We start from the raw sequence: 23,412 nt of genomic DNA on the forward strand, positions 1-23,412 counted from the left end.
CAAATTGCCCCACTGGGGGACAAATAATAAAGTAACTTTTGTTCTAATAATTGCTCCCACAGTTGATTTCTTCACACCAAGCTGCTTACCTATTGCAGATTCAGTCTTCCCAGTCTGGTGCAGGTCTACAGTATTGTTTCTGGTGTCCTTTGACAGCTCTTTGGTCTTGGCCATAGTGGAGTTTGGAGTGTGACTGTTTAAGGTTGTGGTCAGGTATCTTTTATACTGATAACAAGTTCAAACCATTAATACAGGTAACGAGTGGAGGACAGAGGATCCTCTTAAAGAAAAAGTTACAGGTCTGAGAGAGCCAGAAATCTTGCTTGTTTGTAGGTGACCAAATACTTATTTTACCGAGGAGTTTACCAATTAATTCATTAAAAATCCTACAATGTGATTTTCTGGATTTATTTTTCTTATTTTGTCTCTCATAGTTGAAGTGTACCTATGATGAAAATTACAGGCCTCTCACATATTTTTAAGTGGGAGAAATTGCACAATTGGTGGCTGACTAAATACTTTTTTGCCCCACTGTATTTATAGTATACAGGTTGTGAATTGCCAGGGGGGATGCGTGGGATTTCCCCCTTTCTGGTCTACATATCCCTGCAGCTGCTAAATTATTTTTATCCCTGGTGGGGACAAAATGTACCCCCCCTCATAGTGATCAGTGTAAGTACAGAAGTGCGTGATTTGAGACACAACAATAGACTGCAACAGGCAATCAACCTGTGGCCATTTAGCAGGTTAATGTTTACAACAGTGAAATGGTCTAAATCTCTTTTTCTTGATAAGTCCTGGCCGCCGCCAAAAATTCACAAGCTCCTTAAGGTCCTCCTCGACAACGGGAACATCTTTCTTTAATTTAGAGATGAAGTATTCACATAACTGAATATGGATGTGTAAAGGTTTATGATCTGATAATGGGGCAATATGAATGGGGAAAGAGACGTAATTTGTCCTAGGAATAATAACGTTGATATCTGAAATGTTATTTTTGACCACGAGAATTACGGACCTGCAATACATGTCAATTCTAGCTATTAATGTTTGTAACGAAACCAAACGTGCTTTTTGACATTATGTTTGATTATGTACTTCAGTTTAGGCCTCAGCCTATAACTTACATGCCTCTAGTCTCCTAAAACGTGTATTTCACAAGGCTTTGGTAGTTAGCCTTAAAACATTTTCAATCTCGTCGAGGTTGGCCGATCCACCCATGATAACAGACTTTCCATGCTGGCCCTGAAGGCAGCATCCGGCCTACTGTAAACTGTGTAGTGGCTTTTGGAACGCCTCCGTTTACTAGGGCGGGCCTTTTCTGTGTCGCTGCTACAGGGATACCAAGATGGAAATCCAGGGGCTTTCTAGTGCCCAAAACATTCACTCTCAACATGGCGCCCTACACGCAACCACTTTGTCTCCACTGCGATCAGCGACAGGGTCGATACCTCGTTTTATTTCCACCGAAAATGAAGCGGATACACTGTTGGAGTTGCCGGAGCCACACAGTGACGACAACAACAACGACACCAGGCCGAGGACATCACCGTTTCACCTATCGGCGGAAGATGGCAGCGGAGGAGCGGCTTGTTCGCCTGTACCAACCGACAAAACCAATTTACCGGGCAACGGACCCAATCTTGGACTTTATAACGTGAACACGGAGAAAGAAAATGAGCTCGACGCATTGCTTGGTTCGCAGGAGTTTATAAGGACTGCATGGAAACATGGGGCAGAAAGTGGGGAGACTGTGATGCAAATGGCGCTGCCTCTGTTTGAAGGGGAAGAAGACCCGATGCCGCCGCAGCGGAACTTAACGTTGCCGTGTCCAGTTTTACGGCAGCAGCAGCGTGAGGACTGCGCCTTCAAGCAGCTCTCACCGGCCAGCTACAGCGCTACTGCGCCGCCGGGGAGCTTCAACACGTTAAACAGGGCCGATGAAACCACCCAGGAACTATATGTTGTGTTTAATGTCGTTCAAGAGGATGGCAACGGTGAAGCAAGCAAACACCGACCGGATGTGTCCTCTGAATGCGTCGATCAAATGAAAGGTAAACACCCTTTAGAGTGCTCTAACGTTACAGCAAGTCCCTGTGGCTCAATGGAGGTGGCTAACAGCAGTGAAGCTAATGACAACTTGAACTGTATTGATACCCAGGCCCTGAAAAAACCTCACCATGTTTTCAATTTACTAAGCGACAACTGTAACGTGACAGATGCTAAACAGTCTGTCTTTCGCCACACCGTCGAAGACGTTGTTCTGACAAACAAATATGGCGATAAGATTTGTGGCCAGATTTGTACCGAAAACAATGAAAGTAAACTGGTCAGGGAGCTTTCGTCGCACTCTCGCATTGACGAGAGCAGTGCCTTGATTTTAAGGAACTCTGGTGTCGAGGAAGCCATGGACACCTCGGACTTCATTGCAGACTCAACGGGGTTGCAGGACAGTGCAAACCCTGACACGGCCTCCGCTAGTCCGCCTGCCAGTGAAACCTTTTCCGGGACTATCACAATAAACAACCAAAGCATCATAGTGACCATAGAAAACGGCATCCTGACTCTCGCTGCCCCGCCAGAGGGATATGTACACAAAGAGGATGACATGGTCAGCTTAAAGGAGCACCTAGGCATGAAAGACCATGAGGACATTGTCCTTCTCAACTATGACAGTGGGACTAAATCCATCGGGAAGATCAGCACGCTGACGGTATCCAGCTCCAGCCAGCAGGAAGAGCAGCGGCTGGGTCTGTCTGTGAGTGACTCTGAGTTGGCTCTGGTGGATGACTGCTCATTATCAGAGCTGGCCACTTCTCTGGACTCCTGCCCCATCATCAAGCAGGAGGCAGGGGCTCTGTGTGCTGTAACAGAGGTTGATCTGGTCACCCCGTCCCCCAAAGCCGCTGTGGCAGACTGTGACAGTGGGGACTTCCAGTGTGTACCACTAATACGGTCCAAGAAAGAGACTGTAGCCTCTTTTGGGTGCCCTGAACCAGGCTGCTGCTGTACATTTGATACACGTCAGAAACTTAAGGTTCACCTTCTGAACCATGCCGAGGACCCACGGCCCTACCAGTGCATTGTAGAGGGCTGCGGCTGGGCTTTTGCCACCTCTTACAAGCTGAAGCGGCATCTTCAGTCCCATGAGAAGCAGCGGCCACACACCTGTCAGTTTGAAGGCTGTGGGCGGCGTTTCACCACCGTCTACAACCTAAAGGCTCATGTTAAAGTCCATGAGCAGGATAATTCCTTCATCTGCGAGATCTGCAGTGAGAAGTTTCGCAGTGCTACACGACTCACCAATCACCAGAGGGTCCACTTCGAGCCACAGAGGCCCCACAAGTGTGAATTCCCAGGTAACACGAGCTGAATATATTTTGCTTTTATTTATCCTATTACAATTCCCCCCTTTAGCTTTGTTTATACTAGTGCACGACGCCGTGGCGTGGCCCTCGTAGATGGCTCGAGAACTACAAGCATGCACGGAGATGCTTATGCTCAACCATCGATGGTTTAGTTAGATGGTTAGTCTTCTCAGAAACGCCAGGAGGAGTACAAACTAAATAGTCTGTGAAAAAGTAGTAGAGGAGAAGAAGATAGCGAAGGTGAAGGAAAGCAGGCTGCCTGACTAAACGCATCCATGGTAAATACTGACATTAGAGCTTGGCAATAATCAATATTATATCAATATTATATCGATATGTGACAAGATATTGTCTTAGATTTTGGATATCGTAATATAACAGGTGTTGTCTTCCTGGTTTTACAGGCTGCAATACAGTAAAGTAAAATACAGTAAAGTCATTTTCTGAACTTACCAGACTGTTCTAGCTCTTCTATTATTATCCTCTACCCACTTAGTCATTATATCCTCATTATTGATGATTATTTATCAAATCTTTCACTGTGTGAATATTTTGTGAAAGCACCAATAGTCAACCCTACAATATCGCCGCAATGTTGACACTGATGTATTTGGTCAAAAATATGCTGATATTTGATTTTCTTCCATTTCACCCAGCCCTAACCGATGTACCGCCAAACATTGCATTGCGTTACTGTTGCTTGTCTGCAAGTCCAAAGCTGCTAATGTGTAAGGTGATGCTAGTAAACTGTACACATTAGGGCTGCACAATATATTGTTTTTTATCATCATTGCAATATCAACTGGCACAATATACACATTGCAAAAGACTGCAACATATTGCGACAGACACAAAACGGATTGTATGTGTTAGTTGAAAGGAAATATTGGTAGAAAACTGCACTTTAAAATGTAATTGTCATTCATTTTTTAGTGGATCCTTTTTATATTCAATGTAATGTTCAATTTGTCTATAAAAGAATGTTGGAAATGATTTCCTTTTTATTTGTTTTAAATTCAACAAGCAGTTTGTTGTATTGTAGAAGAATACTGAAAGCAGCAGAACTGAATAAATGTTTACAGTACAGGCCAAAAGTTTAGGCACACCTTCTCATTCAATGTGTTTCTTTATTTTCATGACTATTTACATTGTATATTCTCACTGAAAGCATCACAGCTATGAATGATATGTAACAAATAACTGAATAACTGAAAACATGTCCTATATTTTAGATTCTTCAAAGTAGCCACCCTTTGCTTTTTTTGATAACTCTGCAAACCCTTGGTGTTCTCTCAATGAGCTTCATGAGGTAGTCACCTGAAATGGTTTTCACTTCACAGGTGTGCTTTGTCAGGGTTAATTAGTGGAAATTTTTCCTTTTATTAATAAAAAAGCAAAGGGTGGCTACGTTGAAGAATCTAAAATATAATACATGTTTTCAGTTATTTCACACTTTTTTGTTAAGTACATAATTCCAGATGTGTTCATTCATAGTTTTGATGCCTTCAGTGAGAATCTACAATGTAAATAGTCATGAAAATAAAAAGGAAACTCATTGAATGAGAAGGTGTGTCCAAACTTTTGGCCTGTACTGTATGCAGGGCTTGACATTAACTTTTTGAGGCACTTGTCCTTCGGACAATTACATTTACGTTTCACTTGTCCGTGCATAAAAGTCACTTGTCCGGGTAAAGATTCATCATTTTATAAAAAAAAGTTGTGTTTTGCTAATGCAGAATTTGAACAAACCGTTGAAAGCATCCAAACACTATCAACATTAATACAATTCTGTTGAAACAGTAGAAACAAACGTGCCCCAACAATAGATTTCCCATTCAACAAGAAAAAAGGATCTCCAGACTCCATAATACAAAGTAATATGTTGCACGCCGGTGTGCAGAAGTTAATATATTGAGATTCTAAGTCAGTATTTTAAAGTTTGTCATTACTTTCAGATTCCTAGTCAATATTCTAAGTTACTTAGTCAATATATTGAGATACTAAGTCAATATTTTGAGTTAAATCAATATATTGAGATACTGAACCAATATAGTGAGATATTAAGTCAATATATTGAGATACTAAGTCAATATTTTGAGATAAATCAATATATTGAGATACTGAACAATATAGTGAGATATTAAAGGAACACGCCGACTTATTGTGAATTTAGCTTATTCACTGTAACCCCCAGAGTTAGACAAGTCGATACATACCCTTCTCATCTCTGTGTGTGCTGTAATGCTGTCTGACGGCTCCAGCGGCATCAGGCCAGCACAGAACATGCAGGTGAATGGTTCCAGCAACCTAGTGCTCCAAATAAGTGACAAAATAACACCAACATGTTCCTATTTACAGGTTGTGATTTATAGAGTCACAGCGTGTACAAAAAACAACGTAACATGAGACACAGCTGTCTTCTAACTGTAAACAATCCGGGAACTATATTCTCAGGCGGAAGAATATAGTACTTGGGCGGAGTGATATGCTCGCAGCAAGCCTGTCTGAGAATATAGTTATGGTGAATAAGCTAAATTCCCAATAAGTCGGCGTGTTCCTTTAAGTCAATATTGAGATACTAAGTCAATATTTTGAGATAAATTAATATATTGAGATACTAAGCCAATATATTGAGATACTAAGTCAATATTTGACATTTTGTCATTACTTTGAGATTCATTACTTTTTCAAAAAGGAGCAAAAAAATGACATTATAGAACGGCTTGTTTATTGCTAAGGCAAAATTAAATGATTTATTAAAAATATAACAACAATAACTTATAACAATAACTTATTTCACCAGTAAGTTCCTGTTAAACGACAAAAACAACCACTGGATAGGAAAAGGGTATTTTACAACAACTTTGAATGCAGCACAACGCTGTCGGGGCGAATTTCAGACACAAATACAGACACACTTTTACTCCAGCTGCTAGCTAACGATAGGCTAACGTTACTTGCTGTTGAGTGTAGTGTTAACTATCGTAACATGCGGCGATGTTTAGGTTGCCTCTAACGTCCATTTTCGGAGCATCCGAGAGAAGCGCAGGCATTTCAGTAGCACCGCGTTGCAATTCAGTCCGGTAGATAACGGTTGTTAAGGCACCGGTGCCGTATTAGCACCGGGTCTCTCCTTTTCTGTCAACGATGTGGCGAGGAGGTAACGTTAAGGCGGAGTTAGCAAGCTAACGTTAGCTAACTAACACCGGCAGGTTCACCGTGCTTTCATGCTGCATTGCTTACAAACGAGCTGAACAGTGGGCTGGGTCTAACGTTAGCGGTCCGCTGACCGGGATTGCGGGGGAAAGAAATTATCGTTTCAAATCGGTAACATAGACGTAATGAGTGGCACATGACGTGAACTAACATGGCATTTTAGTTTGTTTGAGTTTTAACTTGTCCAGTGGGACATGTAAATTTCTCTTCCACTTGCCCTACAAAAATCCACTTGTCCCGGACAAGCGGACAAGCCTTAATGTTGAGCCCTGGTATGTATCGTTGTTAATATTGGTATAGCGATATTCAACAACAATATTGCTTATTTTCCTCATATCGTGCAGCCCTAGTACAGTACGCATCAGAGTTATGTTTACTAGGGGTGTAAATCACAAGTTTTAACGCAAGACAATGTGGATTCTTTGTACAACAATACAACGCTGATATCACAGTTTAGCACAATGCGATTTTGATTCGATTGAGGGGCCTGCGATTCCATATGTCCATTAGGGCTTTGACTTTTGCCCAAAAATGATATTGAAAGTTTGTTTGTTTATTAATATTTGAATATTTATTAATAATATTTTGACCATTAAATGCCTTCAGTAAGACTTATATTGGTATCAAACTTAAGTTGTATATGTTCTGTTCACCAGAGGGCAGTGCATCAGTCAATGGCAGGCAACGTGCAAAAAGTATGCTTTCGACAGGAAGTTTGGAGCTTTCACCGTAGCCTAGATGTTTATACTTGTGCGCTGGTGTGTGCGTTGAGTCGGCGTGTGTGTGTGTGTTAGAGTGAGAGAGTGACAGTGATTACCGGTAGCTTCAGAGTGAGTAGTGACTCTAGAGTCATAGTGAGAAGAACAAAGTGTCTCCACTGTTCTTTCTGACCACGGTGAGAAATCTGTAGCAGGAAAAGTTAACCCTCTCCTTGATTTCATGTTTATGGAGAAGGAGAACCAGGAAATAAGTCGGAGGGGGGAATGCAACGCTACCAAGCCATGGCTGAGCGACGTGTAGTTACATTTTGAAATGTGTGAATTCATCGCGACTGTACTTGATCCGCGTTATAAAGAACTTTACTTGGATGCGGAAATAAAGCAGGGCGCACGAGAAATGATCCGGGCCGCGATGAATGTAGAGAACCCGCACGGAGACGGAGGAGGGCACAGAGCAGTGCCCAGCGCAGGAGGAGATCAGAGCGCAGAAAAAGACTTGTCTCTCTGCACCAGATGAGGGGCATGCATCCTCGTTGTCTGATATGTTAAGAAATCCTGCAAGAAAGTGCCTCAAATAATAATAATAATAGGTAAGCTATTCTGTTCTTAGGCTACTATATACTGTATGTGACTATCAGATTGTAGCCATATTTCTACTAGATTTTTTAATTAAACTTTAATAAAATTTATACAATTGCAAGGCCTTCATTTTAGTAAAGTTAGTACACAGTCATAGCCATAAATGCAATGGTACTAATAATTGGCATAATTTGTTTCGGTTTTCGGTCTTTGTTTCCTAGTTTTCGGTTTCGGCCAAGAATTTTCATTTCGGTGCATCTCTACGTCATACGGTTCATTAACTGTAAAAAAGGGCGTGGCTAAAGCATAGGGGGCGGGGCAAACATCACCAATTAAAAAGGAAGCCTCTGCTGAGTTCAATGATACCTCACACAAGACTCTACCTTAGATGGGTCAGCATGTATGAAAGGCGGCGTGGCTTGAACATAGGGGGCGGGCCAAACCATCATCAATGAAGAAGGAAGTCTCTGCTGAGTTCAATGTCACCTCACACAAGACTCTACGTTAAACGGTTCAAATGTTATCAAAGGGGGTGTGGCCTGAGTAAGTGGGCGTGGTCATATTATAGGGCGCGGCTCAGTATCACATGTAGACCACATATTATGAGTTTCATGTAAATCGGATGATGTTTGTGATATAAGGCAGATTTCCTGGTGCCAGCAGGGGGGGGCGCTATGACCAAAAGTCAATTTTGGCCTGTAGGTGTCCTGAGGCCTGGACACTTGTCAATCGTGAGAAATTTCAGGCAGATATGACAAAGTACACTGAAGTTACAACAACTTCTTTGTTCATCGCTAAACACTCAAAATGGCCGCCACTCTTATGAATCCTGAAAAGTTTCAAGCCAGACAATGTACACTCGAGTTACACCCACTTCCTGTTTTGATGGCAAAACGTACAAAATGGATGCCCCGGCACGGCCACGCCCTATGATGAAAAGTTTTTCTTTTAACAACTTTTCATCTTTAAGGTCTTAAGATGGCACAGACCAAATTTGAAGTTGATCGGATGAAATCTCTAGGAAAAAAAAAAAATCGCACTAATTTCTAACTTTAAAATCAAAAAGGGCGGACTTCCTGTTGGGTTTAGGGTATGGCTACAATGACGTTTTTTTGTACATCTTGACATGTTACATATGTGTACCAAGTTTCGTGAGTCTACCTTAAACGCACTGCGGGGGCTTAATTTTTTTTTACTTTCTAGAGGGCGCTTCATTTTTGTGCGTTTTATTCCCGAAACCCTTTGAAATACGTACATTTTCACCAGACTTGATGCGACCGCCAAATTTGGTGAGTTTTTGAATATGTTAAGCCCCTCAAAAAGTCAATTCATTTGGTGGTATAATAATATTTCCTTCAGTTTCAATAGGGCCTTTGCCGCTGTTGGCGCTCGGGCCCTAAATATTGTTTCAATTAAAAAAGAATAAATAGAGGGAAATTCAAATAAAGGTATTTTCACTTTGCATCGATGATATTGGACTGTTGACCATAGAATCAATGAGTCCAGATTCAGTCAGAAACACCATGTACCCATGTCTTTCTACATGTTCCCCTCTGTCATATGCAGGCTGTGAGAAAACCTTCATCACCTTCAGTGCCCTGTTCTCCCACAATCGCACTCACTTCAGGGAAACGGGCCACTTCACCTGCACCTACCCAGGCTGCGACAAGACCTATGACAAGGCCTGTCGCCTCAAAATCCATCTGAGGAGTCACACTGGTAAGACCCAGGGGTTCAGCTCTCACAGGCTGTTAACCGGCTGTTTTCTTAAAGTGCTCATATTATGCATTTTGGCTTTTCCCTTTCCTTTATTGTGATATATCTTTTTTGTGCATGTAATAGGTTTACAAAGTGAAAAATCCCAAAGTCCACCCCAAAGGAACTTACCATCTTCAAGAAAAAACTGTTCACAAACTGCTCCAAACAGCTCTATTGTAGTCCAGCCTTTACTTCCGTGCATTATAACGTGTGTCACTTTGTAACACACGTTATAATGCTCGCCTAGCTGCTAGCATGGCACGCCCTCATACTGTGCTTCTGACTAGCTAGTAGTCCTTACCTAGGTACTGTCAGGGCACGCCCTCATACTCTGCTTCTGACTGGCTGGTAGTCATTACTTAGTTACTGAGAATGTGCGACTCCCAACAAAGATAGAACAGAAGTGAGATGCCTTTGTAGCTAGAACAGAGAGCTCAACACACAGGGTGAAAAGAGGAGCTGCAGCAATATGCAGTACAAAAAAAAAGGTGTTTTTTGAAAATTAAACCATGTAAACCTATTCTGGTACAACCTCTAAATACAATTATGAACCTGAAAATGAGCATAATATGAGCACAAAGAATAAGTCATTCCTCATTCACTTGATACTACAAATGTGTTGCCGTCTGTTCACTCATTTTAGATGATAGCAGCTGTTAATGCTGCACATTTCCAAAACATAATCGCAAAAACAAGTCACTGGAAACTAAGAGCATGTCTGTACTGACTTGTCTAAAGTGGAGTGGGTTAGTACTGCAGCATAGCTTGCACCAGCAGAAAGCTGGGGTTAAACACAGTTCGCTACTCAGAACTTCTCTATCTGGGTAATGCAGGCGGGAGACCCTGTCCCTGATAAACCCATAATCTGCTGTTTCCAGGTGAGAGGCCATTTGTCTGTGACTCGGAGGGCTGTGGCTGGTCCTTCACCAGCATGTCCAAGCTGCTCCGACATAAACGGTAAGTGCTTATTAACTGTAATTAACTTATATTTCACATTCTGCCTCTGCCTTACTGCTTCAGACTGCATTCTCCCGTGTTCACGGTAGACTACGGCAACCTGAATGTGTTAGAGTGGGGCTAGCCCCTCTCACAAAATGCAATGTGCATTGTACGTGGGGAATTATTAATACGCATGCTCAGAGTGTTAGTGTGTTTAATGTAGATCACACAAATTTGATGGCCAGTGGGGCTGACGGCACGTAGCGTCATTTCATATCTTAGATATGACTGGCTGTTTGGCGCGGCGCCAACAGTTGGATTCATCCACCACATGATTAGACACTCTTTCTGATGACAAAATGCGTTTCAGTTCTAGATTGTAAAACTAATGGACGGAGTTGATGGTCTCAATCGCTAGTTTCAAGTCTTCTTTAATATAGCATGATGTTCATTTAGTAAATGACTGCCTTGTTTATTTTAAAGGTGAACTATTAGGCTTTCCCGTATTTTCTGTCATATCGATAATGTTAAACGTGGCCAAAACTTCAAATAATGAGGTAAACATATTTCAGAGAAATTCCCTTGAGCAAAAACCTCAGATTTCCCACTGTGCTCCTGTTTCAACAGTTGTTTTCTATTCCGCTCCATGTCACGTACCTCTGAGCTGGGTTACTATGATTGGTCATCTGCTCATCAGGCTACTGAAGAGTTTTTTTAACATTACTGCAGTGTTTATTGCCACAAGTACCGTAGTTGCACGCTAACGACAGGGAAACCTGCAATCTTGGCTGCCAATGTTGTTCAATTCTCCCCCTCTGGTCACTTTACAGCTGAATCATGTCCAGTTGTGTCATATTTGGTTTATAATTGGTGTTTTTCACGGTAAAAAGTCCTGCTGCCGTCGACTTTATGGAGACAGGCAGCAATAACGGGAACACTGATACAGAAAGCTGACCAATCAGAGCAGACTGGGCTTTTTCGGGAAGGGGGCTTAAAGAGACAGGCCCTCCAACAGAGCTTCTCATACAGAGGTTTTTTTTTTTAAAACATTAAAACATGTAGTAGAAACACAAAATACAATTATAAACCTGAAAACCTTTAAAATAAGCAGGGGGTGCTTTAGGACCTGCCAGTCAATCTTAAACTCGGACACTCTCACTGTGTGTTTTCACTTCATTAAATGTAACTGGAACATTTTGGTCACCTAAAAATGTCTTGTTCTGCCAACCAACCAAGCTAGCTAGCTAGTGTAAGCTGGTAACTTAAGATTTTGTGTTCTGCCGTACATGCAGATGAATGGCACTAGTACCCGGAGGTCTGTGTTTACCCGCTGGTTATTCTCTGCAGGATGACTCGCTTCAGAAGGAAACATTACCTGTTTAGTGTTAGCTTAGTGCAGCATCATGGCAACCATAAACAAGACTGGCTTCATCCTCCCCAGCTCCATACATCACGTCGACGGCCATATTGCCGAACTCAAGGCTTCAAAGCAGCAGTCCACGTCACTGATGCTACGTCCACTATTTTACAGTCTAAGGCTTCAATGGTTAAACAGAGCTGAGGGTTTTTATAGGGTCTTACATGATGAGTGTCTCACTCACCACAGACTCCTATGTTTATCAGGAAACATGATGATGACCGTCGCTTTGTCTGTACAGAGGAGGGTTGTGGGAAATCCTTCACCCGGGCAGAGCACCTCAAGGGTCACAGTATCACCCACCTGGGCACCAAACCCTTCCAGTGCCATGCAGAAGGTACGTACAGGTGCTCAAAACCACATCCAGGAGTAGGACTGTTTGCTGGGAGAACGTCAGAGTTCATACATGTTTTTTTTAATCAAATCAGACTTGGATTCTGACTTCTGGTAGTTTCACATTTTCTGCAAAGCTTATCAGTTATGACGTTTTGTCTCCTTTTCATTCTTCAGGCTGTAATGCCAAGTTCTCAGCACGCAGCAGCCTGTACATCCACTCCAAGAAGCATAAGCAGGACGCCAGCACCCTGAGGACACGCTGTCCTGTGGCCAACTGCTCCAAACACTTCTCATCCCGCAGCAGCCTGAAGAGCCATGTGCTCAAACACCACCACCTCAGTCCTGGTCAGTACCGCCACTGCTTCAGCTGTCACCAAGGGGGTGCCACCCACTTATGTATCTCTTTAATGTAATCATATCAGGGTTTCCATGGGGTCTTAAAAAATCTTAAATTTTAATAAAGTATTGTTTTCTAGGTCAATTTTCAACAGGTCTTAATTTTCCTCCATCAATGTAGCGCTACCTCTAATGCTCATTGAAATGTTCCTGGAGCGCTTTAGAAAGTGTTTTTTTAGTTCTGTGGTGTTCTTTTTGTCACTATATAATATAATTTGCTGTATTAGGACTACAAATGAGACCAACATGCAACTTATATTGCAGCCAATTTAGACACCAGTCCTATAATGCCAATGAGGAAATTGGGGAATTGTTTCAGACAAGGCTTCCGGGCTCTGACATCTGACTTTTTTTTTTTTTTTTTTTTTTATGTTGTGATATAGGTCTTAAATTTCATTCATAATGGTCTTAAAAAGGTCTTACATTTGACTTGGTGAAACATGTAGAAAACCTGTCATATACTCAATAGACGTTTTCTTAGCAGATGAAAAACAACATGCCAAAAGAAAATTAAGAAAATGTACCGTGAAACATCCTCAAAGATGTTGGTATGACTAAATTACACGTTTTAGTCAAGGTATTAATAGTCTCACATTGCTAACTCTGTCTCCACAGATGCATTTCAGTTCAATTTTATTCATAGTGTCAAATCACTTTACAGATAGAGTAGGTCTAAACCACACTATTATAATAATAATAATAATAATAATAATAATAATAATAATAATAATAATATAGAGACACATTTCTCAAAATTGTCTGCAGCACTGCAGTTCATTAATTATGAAACCCATTAACATTCCGCAAACCAGCAATGTCTTTGTGGCAGTATTTACTACTTACTTACTAGGCAGTTATTGGTTACGCTGCCTGTTATGCTGTAATGACTGAATCAAAGTGGAGTTACTACTAGCTTGAGGATGATTGAATATCATTGTAATATCTCTGGAAGGGTGAAAAGTGTGTTTTTGTTAGTTACTAAATGTAAATAATTTATTCCACTACATGGTTCTGGAAAAGTGATTACTATCCTATAACTCCTGAATGTTTCCCCTCCTCCATCCCAGATGTTCTGAGCCAGATGGAGACCACGCCCACCCTGACCCCCAGCAGCGAGCTCATCAGCTCCACCCCAACAACAGTTGCCGGGCCTTGTATTGCCGGGGGCGACCATCTGACCAACCTGGACTTGAGCTCCCTGTTCTCGGCTGTGCCTGGCAGCGCTGCCCCCCCGGCTCGCTCTAACGGCACCTTCACCATGGACCTGTCCCTGGTCAGCTCAGGCATCCTCACCATCGACCCCTCCTCCGTCGCCTCCACACTGGCTGCTGGTGCTAGCACCACGCTGGCCAAAGCTGTGGACCCCCTCATCCTGGCAGCCAGTGCTGACCTGGGCCCCCACCCCGCTTTGGAAGGAACAGTGGGGGACGTCCTGCCCCCCCAGGGCACTCTCAACCTTGATGATGTGCAGACGGTTGTCCCAGAGGCCTTGGGAGCCCTGAGCGCTCTCAGCATGCAGCAGCCACTCAGCGCCCTGAGCGTGGAGCCCCCCCCATCGCTGGCAGCGGCCCCCGTCGCAGAGCTGCTGGCCTCGCCCTGCAAAGTGGTGGAGGTGGGGGGCCAGAGGGCAGCTGGGCCTCTGCTGAGCTGTGTGGAGGGGCTGGGACCTCAGGAGGGAGGAAAAGTCCTGAGCCAGTTTGTGTTCCCCGGTCCCAGCAGCAGCTTCAGCCCCCAGAAGGAGCAGGATGACAGCGCCGCGTCAGCAGGCAGCTTCCTGGTGAGTTGCCATGCAGCTCAGTCTACAGAGAAACGGGGAGTACTATTGCATATGTCAGAAAGTTACTGCAAGCTTTTAGTGTCTGCAGAGGGAGCTGTGTGAAGTCTGATAAATGTCCTCAGATGATGTCACTCGAGTCGGCGTTGTTTCAAGACTACAAGTCTGAAAAGTAAAGAAATGTGGAAGTGTGGCCCGCTGCTCAGCTCTGCTGCAGGCTACATTAGCCGCTTCTTTCATAACGCCCTAATCTATCACTATAGAGAGGTTAAGTGGAAGCAAATTTCTTTCTTGAGTTTATCGAATATATCTCAACTTGTGAGAAAAGTGATGGGCACACATTTTGTGTGTTCGTGCCATTTGCACTGCCTGATGCAAATTTGCGTTTATTTGCATCTTTGCATTGACTTATGTAATGGCACCCCTGAAAACACCTGGGCATGAATGCATCATTATAAGGGTGAATTGCTAAATTAATGGAGTTCTCTTTAAAGGAAATGCACATTTGCTTGTTTTTCTTAGATATGAAAGGTTCCTATTTTTAGGAAATGGCCCAAATGTCTGCTATTGGAGTGTAGTCGGTACTAGCCCTTAAAAGCCAACAGAATGGTGTGTAGTAACTAATGTGTACCATTTCCGTGTCAGGAGAGTGGAGGCTCCGCCAGGACTGACTACAGAGCCATCCAGCTGGCCAAAAAGAAGAAGCAAAGAGGTCCTTCAGCATCCTCTGGTAAGACACACACATTTATGTAATGCTCCTCAGTCTGACTAGACCCAGACTGGAGACTAAGGGCAGGAACACACCGCCGTGAAGCTTAGATTCGTGCCAATCAGGCGCCTCGCTGTTCACGGCAGACGGGCACATCTACACTCCTCTCCTCCCTACAGAATTCCTCTCTCTCGTGTGTGTGTGTGTGTCCGTCCGTCCGTCCGTCCGTCCGTGCGTGCCTGATCAGCTGTCAAGACAGTCCAAATTACCAAAAACCTAGGTGTGTTATTTTGAAATTTGTTTTATTTTGTAAAGTATCTGGCGTGTGGCACTGTGGTCTTCCTGATGCGATAAACTTCATGGTTTTACACATTCGCTCGCAGGGCTTGACATTAACTTTTTGAGGCACTTGTCCTTTGGACAAGTACATTTACGTTTCACTTGTCCATGCACAAAAGTCACTTGTCCGGGTAAAGATTCATCATTTTATAAAAAAAAAAAATTGTTTTACTAATGCAGAATTCGAACAAACCGTTGAAAGCATCCAAACACTATCAGCATTAATACAATTCAGTTGAAACAGTAGAAACAAACGTGTCCCAACAATAGATTTCCCTTTTCTTCAACAAGAAAAAAGGATCTCCAGACTCCATAATACAAAGTAATATGTTGCACGCCGGTGTGCAGAAGTTAATATATTGAGATACTAAGTCAATATTTTGAGATTCCGAGTCAATATTTTACATTTTCTCGTTACTTTGAGATTCTTAGTTTATATTCTAAGATACTAAGTCAATATTTTGACCAGAGGTAGTGGTGACTTAAACTTGAACTTATACTATATCTAAAATAATTTTGTAGACATAACAATGGATTTTGCCACTAAATGTTGGTGTTAATTTCTTTATTTTATTTTTTATACAATTTCACTAATTTCTACCCAGCAGAGGCTGATTTAGAGATCCTATAAAAGGTGTAGCTACTTTACAGTTGATTATTACATAATATTTAATCCGCATTTTATTATTTATTTATTTGTTTAAAAAAGGAGCACAAAAAAAACATTATAGAACGTCAAAAACGACCACTGGATGGGAAAAGGGTATTTCACAACAACTTTGAATGCAGCACGAGTATACCGAGGCAAATTTCAAGTGAACGCAACATCTGTGTTTTTCCGACAACAGCAGCTGCACACTGTCATAGGTTACTCTCCAGTGAAATACAGACAGACAAACTTTTACACCGTTTAGCTGTCAGCATTTTAACCGTGTTTACTCTAGCTGCTAGTTAACGGTAGGCTAACGTTACCTGCTGCCAAGTGTAGTGTTAACTAGCGTGACATGCGGCGATGTTTAGGTTGCCTCTAACGTCTGTTTTCGGAGCATCGGAGAGAAGCACAGGCATTTCAGTGGCACCAAAATCTGCGTTGCAACTTGGTCTGGTATGTAACGGTCGTTAAGGCCCCGGTGCCGTATTAGCACCGCGTCTTTCGTTTTCTGTCAACGATGTGGCAAGGAGGTAATGTTAAGGCGGAGTTAGCAAGCTAACATTAACTAACTAACACGGGCAGGTTCGCCGTGCTTTCATGCTGCATTGCTTACAGAGAATGAGCTGAACAGCAGGCTGGGTCTAACGTTAGTGGCCCGTTGACTGGCTACCGCTGGGTCCGCTGCCCGGGATTGCGGGGGAAAAAAATGTATCGTTTCAAATCGGTAACATAGACGTAATGAGTGGCACATAACGTGAAGTAACATGGCATTTTATTTTGTTTTGAGTTTTAACTTGTCCAGTGGGACAAGTAAATTTCTCTTCCACTTGCCCTACAAAAAATCCACTTGTCGCGGACAAGCCTTAATGTCGAGCCCTGGCTCGCAAAGAAATAGAGAAGATGGTGAAACGATCGCTGCAGGGCTCATTGTAGCGATCCTCTCCTACTATTTCTTCAAATCCATTTCTATCTCTTTCTCTCCCTGTCTTTCTGCTGGAGCAGCACTGGTTGAAGCCTGAAAATAAGTGTATTTGATTCACAGCTGCTACATGTAGTGTTTTGACCTAAACAACCCAACTGCGTTTTACCGCAAACTTGCGACTAGTTAACTTTATTAAGCATAAAAAAAAAATTACAAAACGTGTTGGCGGCCGGTGTTGATTGTGTGGCCCACCGCCACAAATTAGTCTATGTGTGGGAAACACTGCAGATTGGATAACATGGCCGATGAAATGAACATAGCTCTGCTTCATGCCGTTCATTCTATGTCCAGTGTGTTTTTGGCATAAAAGGTTAGTGTTCTCTTTGCCCAATCCAGGGACTTCAGGATTGAGTCAGAGAAAAAGTAAAGGAGTAAAGGCGCCGATGGCTCCCTCTGGTGTTGGTTATGGTGAAGGAACTGCCGCAGCCAATGGGGGCCTGACTCTGCGGGACCCCGTCACCGGCGCCCAGTACGTCCACATTCAGCTGCTGCAGGTGAGATCCGCACACACGTGATTATAAAACTACACTGTGTGTATACCAGCTGACCTAACTTGATTTTGAAGAATGTACTGCTGTGTGCTGAGAGAAGCAGCGCTGTAGTTGACAGAGCAGCTGATCAAAGTATGTGTACCTGCAGGATGACCCAGCCAGCGACGGAGACCTGGCCTTCCAGCTGAGCTCGCAGCCCTCCAGCTCCCACTCTCAGCTCACTGCCGACCTGCCGGTCAACATCCTACAGGTGAGCAAAGTTTATTCATATCAACACGGCCAGCACCTAGTGATACAGTGAGGTGTTATTTAATAGCAAAATAAACCAAAGTGAAAGGATTTTGACTCCTGTCTGTTTAAAGAAGCACCTGCTAACGTGTAATATTTGGCCTCTCCCAAAGAGACTGCTGCTGTGCTCCAGTCATATCTCTTCTCTCTTTCTATCTCTATCTCTGTCTCTGTTTGTCTCTGTCCCTCTCTGTACACGCTCAACTCTAACACACTCACAAATTCTAAACGCCTAAACAGGGTTTGACAGTAACGGTTGCCCTTTGCAACCAGAATGAGTCAATTGGCAACCATTTTGTGGCCTCCTTTTTTTAATTTATTTTTTTAAATATCTAAACAAATCAAAACTGGAAAATCTTATTTCAAAAGATTAGTATTATTTCTAGTATATTTGTCTATGAGTGAGTGTGAATGTCCAAGTTACGTGCTGCTTATAACACAGTAATTCCCCAGTTTGGGATTAATAAAGTCTGTCTGTCTTTCTTTCTTTTATTTGTAAAGGTAGGGTTTTTATATTGAAATGTTGTGACCTTAGCAGCCCTGGTGTGTTTCTTCCCAGGAAGCTTCAGTGATGACTGAGGACGACAACGGCTCGGACAACTCCCAGTTCACAGGAAGCACAATCAACCTGCAGGACCTGGAGTGAGCGCTGCCCCCCATCACTGGCGACAGTTTACAGCAGCAAACATACTCTGGGATGTCTGACTGCACCCGGCGCTGTCCTTGTCTCCTCCCATGACGCTCAAGGCCTTTGGGACGCGTGGTCGACAGTTTGTGGAGGGAGTGGACGTGTCCACAGATAATGCACCTTGACAAGAGGAGATGAGTATTTGTTTGTTGAGAAGATGATCATGTGTTTATTTCTTGAGCCCAGTTTGTACCAAAATCCAACGCGAGCGCATTCTAATGTCAGAGAGACCTGTGGCGTTGGACAGTACCATGGTGCCACGTTGCAGTGCTGTCTCCGCTCCAGTTGCCTTACAGACGCCTCACGCTGTGCATTCCTACACTGGCCGCTTCTCTGCTTTCTTTGGTAGTTGTTGGATTTATTTTCTATGGCAGCAGTAAGTCCATGTTGAAAACATGCCTGATCATGTGTTTATATACAGTATGTATAATGAATGAGTTGTTACCTTCTTGTAATAATTGTATCTGTTTATTTATTATTTAGCTGTGGGTTTACAGAATGGCAGAGCCAAACACAGATGAATTAAAGAATCAAAGCACAATCGCAACAGTTGTTGAGGCCTTCATTTTTTTTCATTTGGACCAGAGACTAAATGTATGTGGATTCATGAAGGAAAACAAGTGAATATAATATTGAAGAGTACGCGGAGAAACAATTTTTAAATTCTTATCTTGTAATAACATCACTTTATCTCGTCATATCCCAAAACATTCTTGATATTTCAATAAACTCTCATTAACTTCTCACAACATAATTTGCTATGTTGTAATAACAAGAAACGTACATACACTCTTTAAAATAAAAAGCATAAGACTGGCCTACGTCTGCAGACAAACTAATGGTTGGTATACATCTAGGTTGTCTTTAATGCTTGGGACAACCAAAGTACCATTCATTCATTACTGTATCTGCAGTGCATTGAGCAAGTATTCAGATATACACACTAAACGAAAGCAAGCCACAGCCATAATGCACAAAAACGGTGTGCCACATTGCTGCATCGTCATGACTGTTCCAGGCTGCAACAACATATGGCAAGACAGCTTTGATTTAATGAGACCGGTGTTGTGGAATAACAAGATAAAATGTGTTATTACAAGAAAAGTCTATATAGTAACATCGTGAAAAAGGTTGTTATAACGTACAAAGGATGTGAGTATAATGGGACACTGAGTAATAAGCTGCCGTAAAGGAGAGCAGCTGACCGTGGTAGGTACACAGGTATTAGTCTTTTTTGATTGCTATCGTGTATTGGTCCAAATTGAAGTCACATTGTCAGAACTCTTCAGTCAGTGAAACGGAGGTCTATGTGGGCCAAACTGTCAATTGTTTTTCATTACTTTCACACAAAATGCATTCAATGACCACCATGAATTCTTTTCTCATTCAGACTCCACACCCTGCAGAACACTTTAAGAGTCAATATCACTATGAAGTGCCTTTGGTGTCCTTATCAGACTCACTCAGTCATCATGAAAATGTAGCAGAATAATGAAAGTCTGAAGTCTTATTATAAGTGGCCAAACATTTGCACACATCAGTACAATAAGTCTCTAAAAAAGTGTTTCCCTATTTATTCAATTTTTTTCATCGGATGTACGCGATTTTGGCATGTCCTGCTCTGCTAACTACAGTGTGTGTAATAAGTGGTTAAATGATACTAAATCCAATTTTTTTTTACATGGTTTTACTGTCCACAATAGGTTATTTGATAAAACAAGTAATTTTGATCATGTATATTGTATTTTCATAATCATATTGAACATTTGGCATGTGTCCCTGAAATTGCTGTCCACCCTGTCATTATGGGGTAACTGCCCCTTTAAGAAACCAAGGGGGTAAGCTTCACTTCAAAACTCGAGCCATCTATGGCGCCATTTTGTTGCTACAAAGCCATCACCTCCTGTTAGCATTCCGCTGACCGCCATTTTTTTTTTACGTCACTTGACTGCGAATAACTTTACATCTGAAGCGTTTAAAGTCTCTATTTGTCCGTTGTTTAGTTCTAAAGAAACACGACAATGTATAAAAGGCTTCATTACCTTGTACCTCACGTTATGGCTCCGTAGCAGACGTTTTTGTAAAAATAGGCTAACGATTGTGTCACATAGTAGAGGAATTACCGTATAGTACAGGATAAGCTTGCAGGCCGTTTCGACTTACATGAGCTGTTTAGGTTTAATTACTAATGTTAACTAGCATGTTAGTTAGCAATAATTAGCCTGTGCGTATGTTATCTCCTTACATATACCTACACTCTCCGTATCTGTAAGATTGGGAATGATTGAGATTTCTCTTAGCGCAGCCACTAGAAGACTTACAACTTTCAGACATGTTGCTCACGTCACAATCTCTCAGTTGGAGGCTGTGCAGAAAAGCTGGCCATCACCGGAAAAGTGCTTCTAATAGCCTTCACTGGTCTCCGTCCAGAGCAACGGGGTCTATTGGTCAATTATATACTATCTATGTAAGAAACCCACTGATGTTTTCAGTGACATGACTACGAGCATTTTGTCTTTCTTCAATGAAGGCTGAAGCAGTGTCTAGTTGCAGAGTAAGTATTTACACTTATGTTTCATAATTTCATCATATTATGTGTGTAGCTGGATGTTGTCAGGCTTAAAGATGCAGTAGGTAAGTCTTATAAAACTAACTTTCTATCATTTGCTGAAACTGACCTATGTTCCAGTAGAGCTACATGAATTGACCATTAGCAAAAGCCACGCCCCCTAGTTACTGTTACTACGCCCGTCAAACAATTGAGAACCAGACACATAGCCATGGCTGGGTTGAGCTAGTCTTGTGTGAGGTATCGTTGTACTCGGCGGGGAGTTTCCTTTTCATTGGTGACGATTTGTGGCGTCTGAGTGCCGCGCGAATGCACGGTCGCAAGGAGCGGCGTCCGCCGGTAACCCCGACGCACGCAGAGGCGCGAGGGCCCGTCCATCGCTGCTCGCAGCTTTAATTAGGGCCAGAGCGCCGACAGCGGCGAAGGCCCTATTGAAACTGAAGGAATTATTATTTTTAGGGCCCGAGCACCGACAGAGGCGAAGGCCTATTTGAAACTGAAGGAATTATTATTATTTTTCTTTCTTTCTTTCTTTCTTTCTATTATTTTCCCGTCAAATAAATTGGCTTTTTGAGGGGCTTAACATATTCAAAAACTCACCAAATTTGGCGGCTGCATCAAGTCTGGTGAAAATTTACGTATTTTAAGGGTTTCGGGAATAGGCGCACAAAAATGGCTCGCTAGCGCCCCCTAGAAAGTTAAGAAAATTGAGCCCCTGCAGTGCGTTTAACGTAGACTCACGAAACTTGGTACACATATGTAACATGTCAAGATGTACAAAAAACTTCATTAGAGCCACACCCTAAACCCAACGGGAAGTCCGCCATTTTGATTTCAAAGTTCGAAATTAGTGCGATTTTGGCCATTTCCACATGTCATACTTTAACAAACTCCTCCTAGAGATTTCATCCGATCAACTTCAAATTTAGTCTGTGCCATCTAAAGATGTTAAAGATGAAAAGTTGTTATTAAAGCTGCGAGCAGCGATGGAGGGGCCCTCGCACCTCTGTGCGCGTCGGGGTTACCGGCGGACGCCGCTCCTTGCGGCCGTGCATTTGCGTGCCATTCAGACACGGAACACCTTGCCGAGTACGATACCTCACACAAGATTCTAGGTCATGAGGTTCATTAGCTGTGAAAGGGGGCGTGGCCAAAGCATAGGGGGGGGCCAAACCATCACCAAGGAAGAAGGAAGTCTCTGCTGAGTTCATTGATACCTCACACAAGGGTATACCTTAAACGGTTCAAATATTATGAAAGGGGGCGGGGCTTAAGCATAGGGGGCGGGTCAAACCATCACCAATTAAAAATGAAGTCTCTGCTGAGTTCAATGACACCTCACACAAGACTCTACCTTAAACGGTTCAAATGAAATCTCTAGGAGGAGTTCGTTAAAGTACGACATGTGTGTGTTGGCAATCTATGAGTTAAGCTAGCGAGCCATTTTTGTGCGCCTATTCCCGAAACCCTTAAAATACGTAAATTTTCACCAGACTTGATGCGGCCGCCAAATTTGGTGAGTTTTTGAATATGTTAAGCCCCTCAAAAAGCCAATTTATTTGACAGGAAAATAATAGAAAGAAAGACAGAAAAATAACAATAATTCCTTCAGTTTCAAATAGGCCTTCGCCTCTGTCGGCGCTCGGGCCCTAAAAATAATAATTCCTTCAGTTTCAATAGGGCCTTCGCCGCTGTCGGCGCTCTGGCCCTAATTAAAGCTGCGAGCAGCGATGGACGGGCCCTCGCGCCTCTGCGTGCGTCGGGGTTACCGGCGGACGCCGCTCCTTGCGACCGTGCATTCGCGCGGCACTCAGACACCACAAATCGTCACCAATGAAAAGGAAACTCCCCGCCGAGTACAACGATACCTCACACAAGACTCTACATCATACGGTTCATTAGCTGTGAAAAGGGGCGTGGCTAATGCATAGGGGGCGGGTCATACCATCACCAATTAAAAAGGAAGTCTCTGCTGAGTTCAATGATACCTCACACAAGACTCTACCTTAAATGGGTCAGCATTTTTGAAAGGGGCCCTTTTTGTGCGCCTATTCCCGAAACCCTTAAAATACGTAAATTTTCACCAGACTTGATGCGGCCGCCAAATTTGGTGAGTTTTCGAATATGTTAAGCCCCTCAAAAAGGCAATTCATTTGACGGGAAAATAATAATAGAAAAATAATAATAATTCC

General features: G+C 42.8%; 1 protein-coding gene across 1 annotated transcript; it reads left to right on the top strand.

The window, feature by feature from the left end:
- Positions 1-1,274: 1,274 nt before the first annotated feature.
- si:dkey-156n14.3 (zinc finger protein ZXDC) lies at positions 1,275-18,615 on the top strand. The gene is made up of 10 exons (XM_028576678.1): positions 1,275-3,359; positions 9,449-9,601; positions 10,519-10,597; positions 12,203-12,333; positions 12,507-12,677; positions 13,796-14,505; positions 15,148-15,232; positions 17,521-17,678; positions 17,824-17,925; positions 18,523-18,615. Exons 1-10 carry the CDS (start codon positions 1,349-1,351, stop codon positions 18,607-18,609), a joined length of 3,687 nt encoding a protein of 1,228 aa, XP_028432479.1. The 5' UTR covers positions 1,275-1,348; the 3' UTR covers positions 18,610-18,615.
- The last annotated feature ends 4,797 nt before the right edge of the window (positions 18,616-23,412 follow it).

Source organism: Perca flavescens, chromosome 4, assembly GCF_004354835.1.
Source record: "Perca flavescens isolate YP-PL-M2 chromosome 4, PFLA_1.0, whole genome shotgun sequence".
Classification (NCBI taxonomy): Eukaryota; Metazoa; Chordata; class Actinopteri; order Perciformes; family Percidae; genus Perca; species Perca flavescens.